Below are 21,551 nucleotides of genomic sequence, written 5' to 3' on the forward strand. Positions count from 1 at the left end.
AAAAAGTAGGCAGCGAGGGGAAAAAAGAACAATAATGCACAAAGGGGGAGGGAGGGTGGGACAAAAAAGCTACAAGCCCTCCTAGCCACCAGGTCACCAAACCTAAAATGGTGGCTGGTAGGCTGTGGATGGGAGATTTATAATTGGGCTATGTTGGTCCTACTAGACCAGCCCAAATCTGGAAACTTCTGGCAACTTCCTAATGAAAACCCCTCGCAGCCCTCCCAAACCGCCCGGGGGAGGAGACCTCCCGGCGGTCGGCTCCCTCCCCCAAGCCCCCCTTGGGAGGGAGGGCGAGGGGTGGGAGAAAAGTAGACCAAAAGTTGTTTGTGTGTGTAAAAGGCCGCTTTATTAAGACACAGGTGCACATTACAAATACAAACCTTGGCAACGCCTTACAAAACTAAACCTCACTAAATAAATAAATAACTACAAACTCAGCCCCCCGAACCCTCCCCTACCCCTAAAACATTTGAGCCCTCCCCCTCCCAACAATACATCAATAAACAATATAACAGCATTATAACATTACGTCATCAATAAAACATTACGTCATAATAAAACATTTCGTCATTGATCAAACATACGTCATCGTTAAAACTTTATTCGTCAAACCACAATTGCAATAACAACGATCAGGTCCTCCATAACCATAAACCCTGCCTGGCCCTGCACTCCTGCAGATACCCCCCTCACAAAACTGAACGGTCAAACCATGACCAACATACCCCAACACTTGTCAAAGAAATACTTGAACTAATACTCAACCAGCAATCTGCCTAAAACCGTAACGATACACAAAAACACCGCACAGCACCTGTGTCTAGCGACGAATACAAATACAAGAAAAAACCCCCTGCACACCTGTGACCCACAAAACAGCCTTTACTTAAAAATAAAATTGGAACAAAATTGGAACAAAAGGCAACAAAAATGGGAAAAAACTAGGCAGCGAGGGGAAAAAAGAACAATAATGCACAAAGGGGGAGGGAGGGTGGGACAAAAAAGCTACAAGCCCTCCTAGCCACCAGGTCACCAAACCTAAAATGGTGGCTGGTAGGCTGTGGATGGGAGATTTATAATTGGGCTATGTTGGTCCTACTAGACCAGCCCAAATCTGGAAACTTCTGGCAACTTCCTAATGAAAACCCCTCGCAGCCCTCCCAAACCGCCCGGGGGAGGAGACCTCCCGGCGGTCGGCTCCCTCCCCCAAGCCCCCCTTGGGAGGGAGGGCGAGGGGTGGGAGAAAAGTAGACCAAAAGTTGTTTGTGTGTGTAAAAGGCCGCTTTATTAAGACACAGGTGCACATTACAAATACAAACCTTGGCAACGCCTTACAAAACTAAACCTCACTAAATAAATAAATAACTACAAACTCAGCCCCCCGAACCCTCCCCTACCCCTAAAACATTTGAGCCCTCCCCCTCCCAACAATACATCAATAAACAATATAACAGCATTATAACATTACGTCATCAATAAAACATTACGTCATAATAAAACATTTCGTCATTGATCAAACATACGTCATCGTTAAAACTTTATTCGTCAAACCACAATTGCAATAACAACGATCAGGTCCTCCATAACCATAAACCCTGCCTGACCCTGCACTCCTGCAGATACCCCCCTCACAAAACTGAACGGTCAAACCATGACCAACATACCCCAGCACTTGTCAAAGAAATACTTGAACTAATACTCAACCAGCAATCTGCCTAAAACCGTAACGATACACAAAAACACCGCCACCCAGAAAGGTAGGCGGGGAAAACACGCCTCCCTTTCTGCCCCCCCAACCGCGAAGCGAAAGAGAAACGAGAAAATCAACGCTGCATAGTCAATGCCCGGGCTAAGACCTCACGGAGCTCCAACAAGTAAAGATCCATGCCCACACGGGACAAATGAACTCCATCATCCCTAAAAAACTCAACAGACTCAAACGTAATGTCCCTGTGTGAAATCCTGCTGAAACCAAGGCTCCTACAGCAACGAGACACCTCTGAATTCACCTTCTTCCTAGCCCGATCGACAGCCCTGGGGTTCACAGCTCCTCTCCATATCCTACGGGGAATCAACTCTGTCCAAAAAACATGGCACCCAGCCCACATGTCCTTAATGAGGCCTAAATCTCGTTTCATAGCTCGTAGCAAAACTACACCTTTCGTAGCACATAGGTCATTTTCACCCAAATGAATAACCAAAATATCTGGGCATAAACCGCCCACCATGTTATTGTTCAAACAAGGGATTAACTCTCTCCAGAGCATCCCGCCTTTACCCTTCCAGATCACGTTAAACATTCGATCATTGAAACCAAGTAGATCTCCAAAATAACTCTTCGCTGCCTGGACTCTGGCCCACTTGACAAAGGAATGCCCCACTATCCAGACCGTTACCACCGAGGAGCGAGGCCCAGCAACGGATCCTGAAAAAGAAAAAAGAGTTAGAATCATGTGAAGGAGGACGACGCATGCGCCTCCTCAGCAGAGCTCCTCACATAGCGCTGGAAACAGTTGGAAGACCAGCGCCCCAAACGCATAATATCCCTCTCGGACCAACCTCTGTTAAAAGCCTCAGTGGCTGCACCTATACGGAATGAGTGAGTACCATAGAGATTGCCATCAAGACCTATGTGCTGTAGAGCTTTGCGCAAAACCATTCGCAATTGATAAGTAGTTACAGGGGTGCCATTGATATGTCGGAAAACAAGAACTTCATCACCACCCCCACATAATGAACGCCAGCGCCGCGCTAGCATTAGAGGGCAAGTAAGCTTCGGAGCACGCGCTTGCAACCACACACCTTTCCCCTTACCCCTCTGATCAGTTTTAGAACAGGCCAACCAGACGTGAACTCCCTCATCATAACAAAAAACGTCCTTCCAAAACAATCCACACTTATATTTCGACCCCAGCAACTCTGAAACTCTAAAGGCTCCAAAAAACATGAACACCATAAGCATCGAGAAAACACATGCCTCAAAATCATCCGAACAAACTAAAGGCAAAACTGTGATTAGTCTGGCAAGAACTTGCCAAGATAGGGGGGCTCTGTATCTACCAACGCGCCCTTGCTCCCTGGCCCAACCCTCCAGCATCCTCCTACCAATTTCCCCCGCTGATGGAGGATAGCCCCACAACAACTTCCCCATGAAAGCAATCCCCGCCAGTTTCCCCGCAATGGTTACTTTGGTTAAACCCTTATCCATGAGGTCCAGTATGAAATTAACAACATCATCTGACCGACGCGACAGATCCTCCCTTCTGACAGCACCAGATTCCAGGAATTCCTTCCACGCCAGGGAATACGCAGAACGCGTAGACACAGACAAAGAACCTACCACCAATTGTATGACCCGACCTCGCCGACGTGCCACAGATGACTCGGCATCGGAGTCGGGGATCTGTCTGCGTCCCTTGCCATTCCACGGAATCTCCCCCACTGCGAACGAGACAGAGCATCCGCAATGTCATTGTCCACGCCAGGAATGTGTAAGGCACGAAAATGAATATCGTGTTTCAAACAACCCAGAACGAAAACTCTCATAAGTTTCAACACTTGTTCGTCCCTGGCCGATTGGCGATTCACTATCTCCACAACAGCCATGTTATCCACACGAAACAGCACTTTCTTGTGTGCCAATTCCTCCCCCCACAGGGTCAAGGCGACCAATAGAGGGAACAGTTCCAGGAAAGTGATGCTACGACCACCATTCAACCATTCATCAGGCCAACGTTCTGCACACCATTTGCCATTCCAAAAGAGCCCAAAACCATCACTGCCAGCAGCATCCGAAAACATTTGTACATCCCACTGAAAGTCAACATCTCTGACCAAGGGAACACCATTGAAAGAATTCAGGAAAAACTTCCACATTCTCAAATCCTCCTTTACCCCAGCAGACAGACGAACACGATGGTGAGGCAATTGATGACCTGCCAAAGCCCTGCCCAGTCTTCTACAAAAAGTCCTGCCCGCTCTCACCACTCTGCAGGCAAAATTCAAATGGCCCAAAAGCACTTGAATCTCTTTCACCAACACTTTTCTCTTTGCCAACATCACATCCAGTAATTCAACCATGTTGACTCTTTTGTCCTCGGGCAGGCGAGCTGACATAACCACAGAATCTATTTCAATACCCAAAAAGGAGAGGACAGTGGCAGGGCCCATTGTTTTCTCGGGAGCCAAAGGGACTCCCAGATCCTCCATGAGCCCTTGGAATGTGTCCAGAGCTTTCTGGCACTCCGCGGAGCCCGTGGATCCGACAAAGAAAAAATCATCGAGATAGTGTGTTACAAGTGAATGACCAGACTGATGGGAAAAGTACCATTGCAGAAAAGTACTAAAACACTCAAACAAAGCACATGATATGGAGCAGCCCATCGGCAGAGCCTTGTCCACGTACCATTTACCAGCGAATTGTATACCTAAAAGGCTCCAATCGTCCGGGTGGACAGGCAACAGCCGGAAAGCAGACTTGATGTCACACTTAGCCATCTCAGCGGCTGCGCCCGCGGTCACAACCAGTGACATGGCCACGTCAACCGAAGAGTAAGAGACAGACACTGCCTCTGGGTCAATAAAATCGTTAACAGACGACCCTTCAGGCCATGACAAGTGTTGAATCAATCTAAACTGTCCCGGCTCCTTCTTTGGGACCACTCCAATTGGTGAAACAGTCAAGTTAAGGATCGGCCAATCAGGAAACGGGCCAGCCATCCTCCCTTCATGTACCTCTTTATTCAGTTTGTCTTGTACCACTGTGGCATGTTCAGAAGCTGATTTTAAATTAGCAGACCACCTCCGTTCCCGAGAGCCTATGTAACCTAGCCGGAAACCAAACTGAAAACCTTCCAATAGTGTAAGTTTTGCTGACTCGTCTTCGTAACCATGTAAAGCAATGCGCAACCTCTCTAACTTAACTGGTGTACGAGCCCTTGGACCCAGCACCCTTAGCACCTCTGTATCCCCTTCCCCCTGAAAATTGCGAGGTCGTACTTGAAGTTCCTGAACCCGTTTGCTTCCCTTTGGGGCTCTCAGAGGGTTGATTGTCCCAACATTTGGACAACGGATGTTTCCTACCACAACCTGAGCACTCATGTTTAAATTTACAATACTCTCTGGTGCAGGAGCCCCTGTTAAATTCCCAACAGAAACCAGACCCCGAGTGCATGGTCGCATTGACCCCCACCCCTCCCCGGGTGGGCTTCCCCTGAAAGGGCCGGTAAACTAATGGCAGACCACTGGCCGTGAAAATGGTTTTCCCCCCTGACGCTGACCCCATTGTATGTTGCCACAAATCATTATCCAGCTCCCCCCACTTAGCCTCAGGATCCCAAGCCATCCTGGCCCTAAATTCCTCATCATACTGAGACCAAGCAAAACCACCCCCGGTGATCTGTGCCTTACGAATGACGTCCATGTATTTAAAAAGGGACACGCTGCGCTCAGGGAACTTTTCGCAATATACACTGGCATAAATCAAGAATGCCGCTGTCCAGTTTTCGATAGTCAAAGGCACTCTAGGGCGTTTAGCCAGTTCAAATTCTTCCTCTTTAGATCCCTCTTTAGACCGGACTTCCCGGTGCAGTAGCTTAAGGAGTTCCACATACTCACCATTCCAAATGCGTTCCTTGGTACTTAACATTAAATGAGCACCTAAAGGTTTCGTAACTCCCATATAAGGCAATTTTTTGATCTTTAACTCCTTACTGGCCACTGGCTCTTTAACTTTGCTGGAAGCACCAGCCATAACACCACTTTCAACTTTATTCGTAACTTCTACCACATCATCTGTACCAACTGCAGTGTCTTGAACATATCGACCTTTGACCAAACGGCTAGCACCAATATCTATTTCTGTGTCACCACCAGTACCCACAGACACCATCATAGGTTTGGCCTGTGTGGCTGATTGCTCACCTGGCAACAGAGAGACCACTCTCGATGGCTCCTCCCGTGGCGCCGAGGTCAATGCATCCGGTCTGCGAGGCGCCCTACCCGATGGGCCGTGCTCTCTTCTCCCGTGCACTGTACTCTGGACCACTGGAGCCTGTAAAACACTATGAGAAGCATGAGAGGGCACCCCCCCCTCCGTATCACGCAATTCACCTTCTTCAGGACTCTCTTCATCGTAGTCCAACACCACTGAATCCACACTGGTATGCAACAAAGCACCACGGGTCTTACCCAACCCGGTATCAACAACTTTACATTTCAAAGATTTTGGAAGTCCATGAGGGGGAGCAGGCTGTACGCGCCTGTACCTCCCCGCGTGTTGACTCTGCAGCTCCATAGCCGCCGGCAAGGCCTGCCACCTATACCTGCTACTCGTTGGGGCCAGCGGGGTCACGCCAGACCCTCGTGTGCTGGCCGCGGCGGGATCCCTCGGTGGAACAGAGAGGGCCGCGCTAGGCATTCTCGTCGCTTCCCCTTGGCGAAAGTGGACTGGACCGCGCCCTGCCAAGTCTGGATCACCGCCCCTATTCCTATCCTGAAAAGAAAAAGTTTGGACTGGTGTGCTAGGGTCCCTAAATGCAACACTCGAAACAGACCTTGACCTCCGTAAATTAGCATCAACAAACGATCCTTGACACCTCTCCAAAGAACGTCCCCTAATGCAACCCTTCAATGGCACTCCCCTAACCGGAGAGTCGCCTATCATCTCCTCCTCATCACTGTCATCCAAGTTAGCGCCCGCTGCCACTGAAGAAGAGGTCTGCAAAGGGACCCCCACACCCCTCGCGTGGCCCTCAATATCCTTGTGAAAACCACGTTGCGCCAAACCTGCTGTACCAAACTGCTCCCATCCAGGAGAACCGAACATAAGATAAGGACCTCTAGCATCCCCATGTACAGACCCTCCACTCACCTGCCTGGAAAACCCCTCACGCTCCAACAACGTATTTGAGAAACCCACAGCCCCTGTAAACCTCACACCAGGGTGAACCAACCCCACAAAATCATCCCCTACAGCCCTACCCAATCCCCCCAAACCTGGGCCATGCGCAGGTGCAGACCCCCGACTCTCACCATGAAAAGCTCCCTGACCCCCCTGTGACAATCTCCTATCATCCCTCCGAAAACGGACACTCCCCTCCTGAAAACCAGGAAACACAACAGCCCCTGACCTTACCGTGTCCTGGCCCAAAACCTCACCAGACATGGAACTACTTTCGCCCATCTGGGCCCACTCACCCTCTCCTCTGGATCCCCCTCCAACAGACATAGCAGCACCCACATAAGAACCAGGGGTAGAGAATAATAACGGGCTGCCCACATTACTGTCCACATCCCCATGGTCAGTACCAACATCCTGTGCAAAAACAACCTGGCCAGCATGAGGCTCCATACCAACCTGTCTGTCCAATCCACCTGTAACAAGCTGGCTAGAAGCCCTACCATCAGTCACATCCATCCCCGATACAGCAAGGTGTGAAGGGGTTAACAACATACCAGCGCGTGGGTCAACAATCATCTGTGTCTCAGCTACAAAATGCTGTGCAATATTCAAATCTAGCATATCGTGCCGCTGCTCTGCCCCCTGCCAATCATTCAATTGAAACGAGCCCCTACGCGCACCTCGCGCAGACCTGACAAGCGCAGGCTCCACACGGCGCTCCCCTATGGGGTCAGAAGCGGAGCGCTTCTTACTCCCTCTCCGCCCCCCCCCTCCCCCGCTTGGCCGGGACAACCGGAGCGGGAGCGAGCGCTTCTGCCTCCAAACCTTTCTCCGCCCGCCCCGCCGAAGCAATCAATTGCGCTCCCGACGCCTGACCCGGCTGCATGCGAGCCGTCTGCCCTGCCGCCGGAGTGCCTCCCGCCCCACCCCGGGACTCCGTAACCGAGAAAGGGGCCGGTCCCGCGCCAGCACCCATGACTACGGGAGCGCCAAAAATTACCGGCGCTCCCCCCTCCCCCGCCGCCACACGCGCCTGCAAGGAAGGGGCCGGTTTCCTCGAACGGGACCGGCCCCTTTCACTTACCTGGACAGAACGCCTCTTTTTAGGCGAAGAACAAGCCATAACTGCAGCGGACACGCCGGCGGAGGCCTGGCGCTGGGGGCGCGCCGGCCCCCCTCCCACCAACAAGTCCATGCGACCTGCTTCCGACAGCAGTCGCATGGCCTCCAAAACGCGGTAGTCTTCCATCTCGGAATTAAAGCGCCAAAGTAAACTATACAAGGATAGCTAAAATTACCGAAATACCTGACAATATTCTCTATAAAACGCTGACAGACAAAAAAGCTACAAGCCCTCCTAGCCACCAGGTCACCAAACCTAAAATGGTGGCTGGTAGGCTGTGGATGGGAGATTTATAATTGGGCTATATTGGTCCTACTAGACCAGCCCAAATCTGGAAACTTCTGGCAACTTCCTAATGAAAACCCCTCGCAGCCCTCCCAAACCGCCCGGGGGAGGAGACCTCCCGGCGGTCGGCTCCCTCCCCCAAGCCCCCCTTCTCTCTCCCCCCCCCCTGCTTTGTTTTCGCATCTCTGCGGGTAGGTTTATGGGGCATCGGTTCACTAGCGTTGTCCCAGGCATGGAGGCAGAACCCCTTTCCTTTGTTGTGTCCGATGTCGTAATTTTCTGGGCTGGCTACCCCCCAGCTGTCAGTCGGGTGAATCCAGGCCCCGGGGGTAAGTGCGAACTCTGGGCCGTCTGGGCTCATCCCTTGCGGATCCGGCCGGTCCGAGTGGCTCGCGGCGGGTTAGGGACTGGCAGGGGGATACAGTGTCCGAGCGCGGTGATGGTTCGGGTCTCAGGTATATGTTCCTATTCCTTTTCGGTGCACGTGGTTATGGCGTCCGTGTGCGGCCAATTTTAGGGGACACCATTTGTGTGATGTTCGGCTCATAGGAGTAAGGACGCCCAGTGCGGCCATTTGCAGGGGCAGTTTGTTCCTCATGTCCGATACACATGGTTAAGGGCGCCTGTGGGCGGCCATTTTAGGGGCACCATTTGTTGATGTCCGGCACTTGTGAATAGGGGCGCCCGGCGCCGCCATTTTCTTGGCAGTTTCCTTCTAAAGGTAGGGCGCATGGGGGTTTTTGGTGCCCTTTGGTACGACCTCATGTTTCGTTTACTTTGGGGGACATGCACGTCGACAGTCTATGATGCAGATTTGTGGCACGTGTTTCAGGTGCTGTCGTGCGGAGCTGCCTCTTTGGTTCATCTATTGTATGGTTGGGCATGTCCGTATTAAGTTTGGCCACCCTCAGGGGCATTTTCAACAATCTCAGTGTGCGCGGAACGGCCTCGCGGGCCGCGCAACACGGTCGGCCCCATGAGCGAGGAGAGATGCTCTTGCTCTCGAGACAGTGGGTTGCACTTTTGTTTCACATTCTCACTCGCCGTGAGTGTCGGCGGGTTGGCATGCTGGTCCCGGCTGGGCTGGGGCACAGGGTTATCCGTCCAAGCTTGGTGCACATGTTTTATTGTAGGTAAGAGCATGGGGTCCGGTCGGATAGGGCGCGCTAGTCAGGTTGTTCCAGTATGGAAACTACGAATCTCATCCCATTTCCCAGCCCTTAAGGCACTTGGACTGGGTGGTCTGTAGTAATTTTTCGTGCAGCGCTGTCTGAATTCCAACACGATGGCCATCGTGTTGGAATTCAGACAGCGCTGCATGGCAGTAGGCACACGCTATTGGGTAGCCTCTTGCCTGTCCAACAGTGTTGTACGGGTTGTAGATCGTCGCTACCCTCTAGCAATCATTAGGGTCGTTTACGTCCATTATTGAGTCGGGCTGAGATTTTCACCCCGGACTTCTGCTCGAGGTATTTTCAGCGGTAGAGGCTTCAGGCTCTTTACGTATTACTGTGGACATTGGAAATGGCTTGCGGCTTATATTGCCCTGTGTTCAATGATTAAGGGGAGCCCTGATCTCTTGACTGGGTGAGAGTTTTCTGCTTAATTCAGAGACTCTGTCCCTCACCACCCCTTGTTGTAAATATAAGGGGAGGTAATGGCGCCTCATTACCCTTTTCGATTACTGTCCTCTCTTTTGGCGCTCTCACATGACCCCATCGCCAGCAGCAACGCATGCGACAGTGGTCGCAGCCCGAAGTGGAGGTGCTGCTGCAAAGAACCATTAGCGCTGTGTTTCTCGTCCTCAGGGGACCTGGTCCCAGCATGCCGGGTTGCGTGTATTCTTTCTGGGCCGGGTGTAGGGGAGGAGTTTTAAGGCGGGCGTTTTCTCTTGAGGTGTCGTCCCCCCCCCCTTGTTCCCGCAGGGCAGCAGGGATCACGTGGAGCCCGGAGCTTGTGTTTTGCTATTACAGGCGGTTTTACGGTGGTTCGCTTATAGCTGCTGGCAATTCTGTGAGAGGACTGTCTTACCGGTGTGCTTTTCAAGCGCTACAAGTACCTTGGGGAGTTTGCGCTATAATAATTGTGGATTGCTAATTATTGGACCAGAAAACTGCTCCGTGCGAAGGAGTTAGACTTTTGACCCATTAGTTCCCGGTTCTATCCTGGGTTGGGGCAGAAGCCGTTGGGGGACTAAATATTTCCTTAACACGCTCCGAAGGCGTGTATAATAAACAACTTGCCCTTTTCCCCGGTGCCTGAATGTGCAGGCAACCGGTGCTCTTGTAAGCGCTCCAAGGACTTCCGGTCTAGTTCGAGCCTTCCATCTGGCAATTTCTGTATTTTATTTAGTTACTTCCCCCCCCCCGCCTGAAGGTTTATGCAATCGGGGCTAACGTATAGTGCGCCGGTCCGGCGGGGCGAGCTCGCTCTAGATATATTAGTCTTTAACAGGATTCTATTCTCAGTGCGTTATAGGTCCGTTCGGAGTGCGTTAGATTATTAGGTAGTGGTTCCCGGTTCCATCTCCGTGCCTTAATGTGTAAGCTTCGGGGACCAGGCGTAGCGCTCCGGGAACTTCGGTTCGGTCCGTGCCATGTGTGTGTCATGAAACAGTGGTTTCACAGCGTGCGCACAATCTCGAAGGTGTTTTGATAGACCGTCTCCTTCCTCTTCAGTCCAATCTATCAGGAACGACCGGACGAAGGGGTTGTTGTGCGTTGCTAGGGGTACCTCTTGTCCGCAGGGGCTGCTTGGATCCCCCTTCTTCGAGCAAGAAACATGAGTAGGACACGTGTATTCCTCAGGCTGTTGGGCTCTCCTCGGTCCGCTTGCTGCATCTAGAGGACACGGCCAATCAGGCGTGTTCTTGGTTCCCAGAGCGTTGCAGACCATTTGCCTTCCGGAAGTACCTGGGGTCATCAGGGGGCCCAGTGACTCGTGTGGCTGCTTATCTGCATGTGTTTTCCAGGTGTGCCCGGGTACCGGGATTAGTTCCCTTGGTTTCTCCGGTGCCAGCAGCTTTTCGGTAGCCAGGCTGCTTGCCTTGCTGCTAGTATTGAACATTTTCCCGACTCCCTGGGAGGACCTTATGTGGAGCTGAGTGCCCACAGGTTTGAGTCTGGGTACCCTGTTGTTCTCTAGGCATTATTGGGGTGTCCTCACGGTAAGCAGTGTCGGAGTATGGGCAAACATGGCACCCCATGTGTCTCACTTTTTATCCGTTTTCTTATAACTATTGCAGTGTCTGGGCTTATCTTGCATCCCATGCGCAATTGGAATGTGTCCTTTTTCACAGCATCTGGGGGCACAAGTAAGGAGCGGAGCTGAGCGATCAATTTTACAACAGGTTTTCCGTTGTGGCTGGGTAGGGGCTGTTCTCTTTGATTTGTTCTTTTCCTAAACACACAGGTATCGTTTTATATGGTCAAACAACGTTCAACATTCCTGCACGCCAGGGCTGGGAGCAGGACAATAGGATTAAGGACACAATCCCCCTCTGAGAAGTACAGGGGGGAGAGGGAGCATTTCGCAGCCTGGTGGGCTCCGGGCAAGGAGCCTGTTTGCTGTGCCTGGTTAAGTGATGTGTCACCCCACCGGGGGAGGCAGCAACTCCCCTGATTTATCCACATTGGTACCCTGTTAAATTCAGGACGTCTTCTTAAACAGCACTTTAGAACTTGTTTGCTACAGGTTTGGTCTACTGCAATGGAGAGGCCTACACCTCTTTCCTCTGCTTTTGGAGCCAGCTTTGGACTATCTTGTTTGCGTTTCTATCTTGTCAGTTTCAGCCCCCGGGTTAGCATTTTATGTCATTGCTTTGGCCCAGTTGCTCATGGGAGCCTCTCTCGAGGGCGGGGGAAGAGGTCCTCGCGCTACAGTACTATGGGGCTTTTTCGCGTGACCGGTTCTAGAGGTTAGTACTTAAAGACAGCTGGCCTTTTCCCCAAGCAGATGTTGCTAGCAGGCTTTGTTTTGCATCCACTTGAGAGGGCTCTTAGGAGTGCATCTCGCTCCGAAGTACAGCGAGCTGTTTGGTGTCAACCTCTTGGCTTTGCTCTATTCAGCTAGTGTCGAACACCATTTTGGTGCTGGGCGTTTTACACCCGGACCCTTTATGATGCTGTAGTACATCTTTCCTGTGATTACTTTCCCTGTGTCGCACAAGGGGGAAGGGCCTTTACCTTGCTCAGTGTTACGGGTTCATTGGTGTGACTGGTAACTTTTTACCCCCTCGGTGAGAGAGTCTGTCTGGACTTCTGTAAGTGCGGCCAGGACCCGCCACTGCTATTTTCAGCAGCATGTTCACCGGCGCACTAAGTTTCAGGGTGGTTTGTTCTGGGGCATGGCACCGTACCTTTTCTGTCACCTCATAGCACTGTCTGGCTTTCTGTGAGGTCCGATTTTGCAGCCATGGGGTCAAGATCTTCGTTTCTATTGCCTCAGTTTTAGTGATTGTTGTAAAGTTTTGTCCCCAGATTAGTTAGAAACTGGTGGCACGTTCGGCCAGATAGGGTTGTGTCTCAACAGGATGGCCTGTGGTTTTCACTTGGGTCCGGATGTGGGCAGGTAACATCCACTATCTTTATCATCCGTATGTTTCCACTTTCTGGTGAGGGCCCTTTGCTAGGTGCTCCAGTAATAGTTCGGCCCGAGTCCCACTTATTGAGTTGTTTTCTGGATCCAGGTGGCAATTGCTCCTTTGTTCACTTGATGGGTCCGGCTGTGGGCAGGCTTATTCTAACTAAATAACGACTCTTGGGTAACATGCAGTGGAGGGGACCTGGCTTGTCCACCGGCAGGGTTTCTCCTAAGACTGTTTCTAGGTTCACCTCGCAGTTTTCCCACGCCTAGAAGCACGAGTGGTAAAGTAGTTTTTTCCCAGTGGCTCAACATCCTGGTCAGTCGTTTAGGTTGCTTGATGAAGCTTCATAGGGTCTGACAAGTGCCAGGAAAGGGGGGCGAATAGTACTAGTTATCTCATTACGAGATACGGTACTACGTGTAGAAGGGATGTGCTTAAGATCTTCGCACACGGGCCTCTTACTCAAGTCTGAGAAGTTAGGTGACAGACAGTGGGCGATCCAACTTTACGGGCAGTGCCCGGATGTTTTGAGGCCATGTGTGACAGTCTCTACGTTGTACATTCTTGGGTTGGCACGCCATGGATGACATCTGGCTAGGTCCTCTGGTAAGCTTTCGCCAGGACAGTATTTATTTTGGGTTTCTCTGGTATCAAGCTAGGTCTCGCTTTGCAGTTTCCACTTACCAGGAAGTGCTAGTGGTCTAGTAGCTGCTCTCCTAGTAGCTCTACCAGGTCATACTGACGAGTGCCAGTTAAGGAGGATGAATAGCACACAGGTTATCTCGAGGAATCTCTGCACTCATTGTTAGAAAGGCGTTGTCTATGTATTACTGGCCTTCTCCCATGTCAGAGAAGTTCGCTTCTAGACGGTGGGAGGTCCAGCCTATATATTTTGGTAAGGTTAGCAGGCATGCCCAAGAGATGGCTCCGCTAGACATTCCTAGACAGTCTTCTAGTCCCGCCTTTAGTCAGGTTTTGGCAAATGCGACCAACTGTCTTTTTTGGTTGGGGTGCATTATTGAGAGGAGCATGGGGGTAGAGCCTAGTTTGGCACATTTTGTTGGAAGTAGGCTTGACGGGCATCCCTCTGCTCCCTTATCAGGCATGTTTTCGGTCATTGCCCCCCTTCAGGTTTCACTGTAAGTTCACCTTCCCTAGGGCTAGGTAGTCAACCAAGGAGGGGCAGGGTTGGCCTCCGACCGGCCTTGCAAGGTCAGGGGTAGCCAATCCCTAGCTAGAGCCGGTGGTGGGGTTAGTGTTCGAATCTCAGTCTGGGGGTTTCTGGGCCAGTTTCCCTCGCCTGCGTTGCGGGGGGCAGCGGGCTCTAGGTGCCTTGAGGATCAGGCAAGGGTATTCTGGACTGAGGTGTGTGTCACTGTATTTTCACTTACACAGACGGGTTCTAGCGGATGCTCCTTATCACCTAGTAGGGAATCTTGTGACACACTATCTTCTATTGACACCTCTCCGGGGTATATATAAGGGTCTTAAGGGGTTAGCAGGGTCCGGGCTTCTGTGTCCAGGCGCTTGTTCTGCATGCAGCGTAGGTTGACACGTTGCAAATTTTGGCAGTACATCAGGATCAGGACTCTATACCCTTATTCCCACTATAATTACCGTGACACCTAGTGGGTGCACCAAGGTTCTTTTACCGTGGTTTGCGCTGGTCATTGCAGTATTTTATGGCCCCTGATAAGAACGACCACAATAAACTTTCTGTGGGTTTTGCCACCAGTGGGGGACAGGTAATTTCAGTGGTCAGACATGTCTCCATCCCTGTAGGCAAGGCGCTAGTCAGGGGAGGCGCTGGAGCCAATGTGCAGGAAGTCCTGCGCCCTGTGTAATACAAGGGCCAGAGGAGACAGGGCGTCATTAGACTTGGGAGACCTTACGCCAAGTGCAAGGGGCTTTGGGTGGATATTTTGTCACTCTTGCCCGACGTGCATTGGACCGATTCTGGCTGGTTAGGGGAGAGGCCCTAGAAATAACACGCTAGTAGGAGTAGGAAGAATGCCGGCCTTGGTGGGGGGCCCTGGCTGCGACGGTCGCCACACCCAGGGCTGTGGCGGAGTTACAGGGCGATCCAGAGGCGGAAAGGTGCCCGGGAGTACCCTCTTCAGGAGCACAAAGGATGCTGAGGCCTAATATCCCCAGATAGTCTGTGCGGTGGACCCTGGGGGTGCGACGGCGCCCAGCTATCCTACGGGCGGTTGGAAATCTGTACAACCGGGGGTTGCTTGAACGCTCCGCCCCTCGTAGGGGGGGGGCGTGAGCAAGAGGGTGGACCAATGGTTCACCGGATAATGGGAGGGGCTATCTCCTCCCATAACCGCTAAGCAACGTTTGGCTAAGGTCACGTTGCAAACTGGCCCATCAGGTGGTAGGTCGCGAGGGGCGGCTTGCCTTTGGATCGTCTGTAAGATAACCCACCTTGTTGGCATGTGTATCTGCTAATAAACCTGCAGCTACTTTTTCCCAACAATAAGTTGTCTTGTCTGTTTATTTCTGCGACATGCATGTTGCTGGGAGCGGGCTAGTGCGTGGGCCGATATTGACACTAGATGGGCCGTCCGACACGTCCCCGCAGGGGACACACATAAGAGGGCGGCCCCCATAGTGTCACAAGATGGCACACGGGGGCAGCCCAGCTCTTTTAGTCTCGGGGGTCCCGAGCGTCACATCCGGACTTTTGGGGGCGGGGAAGAGTATATATTCCTCCCCCGCCCACCTAGCGGCCTCTTTGGCCGCCGTTCCCTCACCCTGACGCCGTTTCCCTCCCTACCGCATACCCGGCGTTCTCAGGGTGGGGGGGGTAATGTTTTCTAATCAGGCGGAGTTACAGGGCAATCCAGAGGTGGAAAGGTACCCGGGAGTACCCTCTTCAGGAGCACAAAGGATGCTGGGGCCTAATATCCCCAGGTAGTATGTGCGGTGGACCCTGGGGGTGCGACGGCGCCCCGCTATCCTACGGGCGGTTGGAAACCTGTACAACCGGGGGTTGCTTGAACGCTCCGCCCCTCGTAGGGGGGGGGGGGCGTGAGCAAGAGGGTGGACCAATGGTTCACCGGATAATGGGAGGGGCTATCTCCTCCCATAACCGCTAAGCAACGTTTGGCTAAGGTCACGTTGCAAACTGGCCCATCAGGTGGTAGGCCGCGAGGGGCGGCTTGCCTTTGGATCGTCTGTAAGATAACCCACCTTGTTGGCATGTGTATATGCTAATAAACCTGCAGCTACTTTTTCCCAACAATAAGTTGTCTTGTCTGTTTATTTCTGCGACATGCATGTTGCTGGGAGCGGGCTAGTGAGTGGGCCGATATTGACACTATGGAGCCTGGATGGAGAACATGGCAAGTGCACATGACTGTTTTTTGCAGCCCGAGAGGGCTGGTCAAAATGTCATGCACACTTGAAGTGCCACCACTCCTCCCCCTGCAGTGCTCTGATGTCACGGCCCTGCCCCACCCCCAGGAAACAACAGAGCCACTGCAGTGGGAAAAAGAAAATGATAATAACGTTACGTTTTTGTAAATTTTTTAAAATTTTGTCACTGCTCAGAGAGCAGTGGGGCGATGCTCCTTCGCCACTGTACTACTCTAGTGCTCTCTTGAGCCTCTCTCCATCTGTATTACCTTTTCCCAGTCCCTGCCTTTCTTAGCATTACCCTTGTTTCAGTTCCTAGTTTGCTGTCTTCCTATACCTACTGTCTTGCTTCTAGTTTCCTTGTATGATTGTTACCAGCTTTCTGCCAAGTGTGCCTTTTCTTTTCCCTTTTTTTCCTGTACCTTGATTCCTTGATTTCCGAGCTAAAGCTAATTCCTTGTTCCTTGAACTAGCACTGCCTCCGATGCTACCTCATTTCCTTGATTTCTGAACCAGTGCTATTTAGTGCACCCATGTAGTCTCTCTCCTTCTATATTTACCTTTTCCCAGTCCCTGCCTCCTTTTTTTCCATTTACCTTTTGTTCCAATTTCTACTCTGTTGCCTTCCTGTTCCTGTAGTCATAGCTTCCAGTATCCTTATGGGTTTTTTTTCTTACCTTCTGCCAACTGTGCCCTTTGTTTTTGCTTTTTTTCTGTTAAGTATTCCTCCTTGTTAGCTCATTGTCTATCGAGACTGTGTATTTAGTTCTTCACCCTTGCTGTTACTGGCTTGTGTGTTCCTGTTTGATCGCCAAGATAGGTCCCATTTCTCCTCTGACTCCCTGTGTGATCCTGGGTAAGGCTGTACTCCTATTTCTGTTTATGTTTTCTACCCAGCCAGCAGCCCTTGCTCAAGTCCCTGAGATAGTCCTGGACACCCCTGACAGATATGCAGTAGTCAAGCATGTTTTAACAGTCCTATTATTAATTAAACCATAATCTTGTGATATTTATATAATAAAATTTTATTTTATTAGATATTTCAAAGGGTAGTGCTAAAATGTGAATATGTTTATTCCATTTATTAAATGTTTGAATTTTTGTCCCAAAAATTTTGATAGTGCAACATATCAAGCGTGGAAATGTGCCATGAAAAGTTAAGTAAATCTCCAAAAAAGCAAGTTTCTAAGAGTTCGCCAATTGTGACTGGCATTCCATTTTTGTAAGAACCTTTAAAGGCCTCCAGAAAACACTTAATATCACAACATACTATATGTAGACAGCGTGCGTAAATCAATTTATGAGTGTATATTCAAATCTTTGAACGCAATACACAGCGTTTCATGTGTAATTCAAGCCATTTTGTCATCAAAGCGGAAATTAGTCACACACATGTTCTGAGAATTGTGCAGTCTCTATACCATTGCTACAGCCATTAGTGTATGCAGCAAGAAGTAAACACAAGTAGAAAAGTATGGAAATGTCCCTCTCAGTGTTTAATTTGGGCCCGTGGTTGCAAGCAGGGGACCACTGGCACATATTTTTAAGGACCAGCACTTAGTTTTCCACGTCAGATATTTACCGAGTGCAAAAGAGGGAAAAACACACAGATTGGAAAGACAGAGGAAGAGAAATATTGAAAAAACGTTACACAATGAGCAAGTAGGAACCTGCATGATTGAAAGAAAGGGGCAGGTAGTGTCTGGTAGTGAATTGAAGAGGCATACAGTGGATTTAAGACTACCAACCTTAGTATTCAGCACGCCAACATTTGATTGCACCAGCCCTAGGCTTCTGAGCCAATTAAGCACTGGTCCCACTCCTCTTTTTTTATCAAGGTTCATAAGGATACTGTGTAGTAAGTTGTGAAGGTGGTGAACGTTTAGGATAGAGTTGTCACCACAGAGTAGGTGTGGGCATAACACGTGCAATTCAGTGTGGTTTAATCACTGTTAATTATGCAAGAAGAGTAATTCTGTGTTTAGCGCTATTTCTTTGCTCAAAAACGCCTTTCCGTGTTGAACATGGGAGCAAGAATGCATTTTGCACTAAGAAATAGCCCTAAATGCAACAGAACAGTAATAACAGTCGCGAGCAGACGCTTGTAGTTGCTAAATGCGCTCTTGGAGTAGGATTTTCCCTCTACATTCTCACTCGCCATTTAGTGCTATTTTCTTAGAGCAAAATGCCCCCTCATGTTCAAAATGGAAGGGAGAATGCATATAGTACCAAGAAGTAACTCTAAATGTGCTCTTGGCATTGGATGTTGCCCTAATTTACTCTAAGAATATAGCGCTATTTGCTTAGCCCAAAATGCACCCTCGTGTCCAAAATAGATGTGAGATGCATTTTTCACTAAGAAACAGCAGAAAATTCAGTCGAATATAAATAGCTACAGCAAGCAGACGCTCGCTAGATGCGCTATTGTGGTAAGATTCCCCCCCCCCCCCCCCAAATTACTCATAATTAGGCTAGCATGAATAATCACCTAATTATCAGTAATTCTGAGTCAAAGAGTAACATGGAATTACTTAAATGCCTCCAGAGTAATTGAAATTATTCCTGGGCCTACCACAGAGCTGTTGCTGGTCTGTTGAAACACCATTGACCATGCAGCTTTTTTTTAAGGTAATGCAACGTATAAAACAGTCTGATTTTTATTTTAGTTTCATGTTTGATCAACTCAACACAGAATTGTGGGCTACCTGCTGTGAGCAACCAGGGCATGTTTGCATTGTCCCCCCGCTCTTTGTCCCCGTTTTGACTACTGGATGCTAGATTTTTGCTGCAGAAACATAACATCACCAGGTGGATGCATACACCTATGCACACACCTATGCATGTGTTACGTTTATGCAGCTTTTGGCTCTTATGATTTTAATGACAGTCTTATACCTTACAGATTGGTACTGTGAAACTGATTCGGAATAACTGATGCCTATGCATATCTCTTACAATTAGAGGTAAGGGGGGACATTCTCTCCTTTTGTGGAATTACATATAGAACATAATTATACTACAATCATAACTAAGAGCCTATGTATCCTTTGTTGCAGGTGTGTACTTGTATTGTCATGATGAAGACTCCATTTATGAGTTGAATCCTTGGGGTCGAAACATCGACATGATGTTCTGTTGACTTTATTAGCAAAGTGCCATATGTGGGGCCCTGAGTAAAGGGCTCCATTATCCATAATTCATAAATTTGTTCAACTGTAAGTCAACTATATATATTTTATTTTTCACAGCACACACTATGTTCATTGAATTTCTCACTATTCACTCCTACCGCGCTGTCCACCAAGAGCATCTACTTCATGCAATCCGTTATGTTTTGTTAATAACTTGAATAACTGTGTTAAAAACATTGTGTATGCCCGAGATCGGCACAGGACTGTGCAGAGCAGAATACAGGGGTATCTGTTAAACAGTTGGTCTACCCAAAATCTACTTCATGACCAAGTATATCTATTTTGCCTAGGAAGCACAGCATATTTTCAATGGTCTCAACAATAAATTCGAGATTTTTTTAATTATGCTAATAAATTTCCCCATTTATCATTAATAAATTGATAAGTATACTGCTTATGTTATGCCCTATTTAGTTATTTTATTTAAAAATTAGATTACAAGAAATCGTAATGACCATAAAGCAAACAGCACCTTTAGGAACAACAAAACAATAATACATTATAAATAATCCATGAAACGCTTTAACAGTCTCCACCTATTAGTTTAGATTTATGTTCTTGCATGTCTTTAATAGTTTTCAATCACAATTGCAGCATCAAGCAAGGTCTTTTGCATTTCACTTGAATGAGTCTGTCAGCAATTTCTTAATCTCAATTTTTTTATATCCATATCATTATTATCCTTGGTTTTATTTCTGGGTTCCCATTCCCTCCTAGTACTTACAAACCTTTCTACATTTTGCTCTTAGTCTTGCAATTCATGTGGGCCCGAATCCCCTGGGCCAAATTGCACAGCAAACTTCAGTTGTGCTTCCCAATAAAAGCCCAGCAAAACAATTTCTTCTCTTGTAAGGATTCTTCTTTGTGGTTCTACCCCAAACACCCCACCCCAATACCCTCCCTCCACAGTAGAGCACTTTACAGATTGGTAGCTAGCTTCAGACAGTATAAATCCCATACATGTATGTCAATTAACACATTGATACCTATACATTAGGGAGTAAATTCCGTAAGATCGCATAACACAGCCATCCCACGGTACATCCTACAGAAACCAACAACCCTCTACCGGGGATCAGCTTTTCACTGTGCAATGCCCAGGCATTGGCAAACTCAATGGCAAAGTCCAATATCCTGTGAAAGCAAACATCAGATTTCAATACAACTGACAGGCTCCAATACAGGAGACCACACCATACGAGGAGGCAATAATATCCATACAACAGAAATGAAACACAATTAACAAATCATATATAAATGGCTTCATGACTGCATAAAAAAACTATGCCTGCACAAAACCTAACCCCCATGAAGTATTGCACGCAGGATGCAAGTATTGAAAACGCTTCATCCTGGACAATGCCAAAAAGCAAGAAAGTGACAAGTTAGAAGGAGCAGAACTGCATATTCAACAAAGGCCGCCCAGCTTATAACTGCACCTGAAAGCACATCATAAAAGGATTTACTCAGGGAAGCAAATTTGGACAAAAACCAGGAGGCCTATTCAGCAGTGAAGGTGCCGGGAGAAGGAATGGAGTCAAAAAATATCCTATAAGGAAGAAAATGGTGGTTCACACAAAATGCCAGGAAAAACACAAAAACTATTTCCATCCATAATGCAAACAAAGTGAGAACAAACATCAGCATGTGACTGGTGAGGTACATAATAGGGCACAGACCTCTCTGCAACAACTAACATTTTTGTTTGGAATATGGCACAGTTACAATTAAGCGGACAGAAAGTGCAGAACTTCTTAAATAAATTATTTGGCCTGGCCAGAGAAGAGAAAACTTTTCTAAAACTAATGTTGCTCAAATTATCTTGAAAAACAGAAGACAAGCAGCGTTTGGCAAAACAGGAACAGTTTGTTCAATTAAACAGTTCAGAACAGTTATAGGCACTGGGCCTGAGGTCTGTCTCAATATTCATCGAGTTTGAGGTTTCTTTAGATACAATATTACAACAAGCAATAAAAGGTTTCTGGCATACAAGATATGGTGAGGAATGTTGTTTGCTGCCTTTAGGGTCATCAATTAATGGTCAATAGTTACTACAGGTGGGTCCTGACCAGGGTGGACACAGTGTGGCCAGTGGTGAAT

General features: G+C 48.9%; 2 protein-coding genes across 2 annotated transcripts in view; both read right to left on the reverse strand.

Annotated features, from left to right (window-relative positions):
- LOC147747979 (guanylyl cyclase C-like) overlaps positions 1-21,551 on the reverse strand; it is a 501,196-nt gene that overhangs the window by 102,895 nt on the left and 376,750 nt on the right. The gene's annotated exons all lie outside the window — the stretch shown is intronic.
- LOC147747980 (uncharacterized) lies at positions 1,827-6,829 on the reverse strand. The gene is made up of 2 exons (XM_086936377.1): positions 5,926-6,829; positions 1,827-2,428 (listed from the first exon to the last, which is right to left on the reverse strand). Exons 1-2 carry the CDS (start codon positions 6,827-6,829, stop codon positions 1,827-1,829), a joined length of 1,506 nt encoding a protein of 501 aa, XP_086792503.1.

The sequence above is a fragment of the Lissotriton vulgaris genome, chromosome 1_1, assembly GCF_964263255.1.
Source record: "Lissotriton vulgaris chromosome 1_1, aLisVul1.2, whole genome shotgun sequence".
Lineage (NCBI taxonomy): Eukaryota > Metazoa > Chordata > Amphibia > Caudata > Salamandridae > Lissotriton > Lissotriton vulgaris.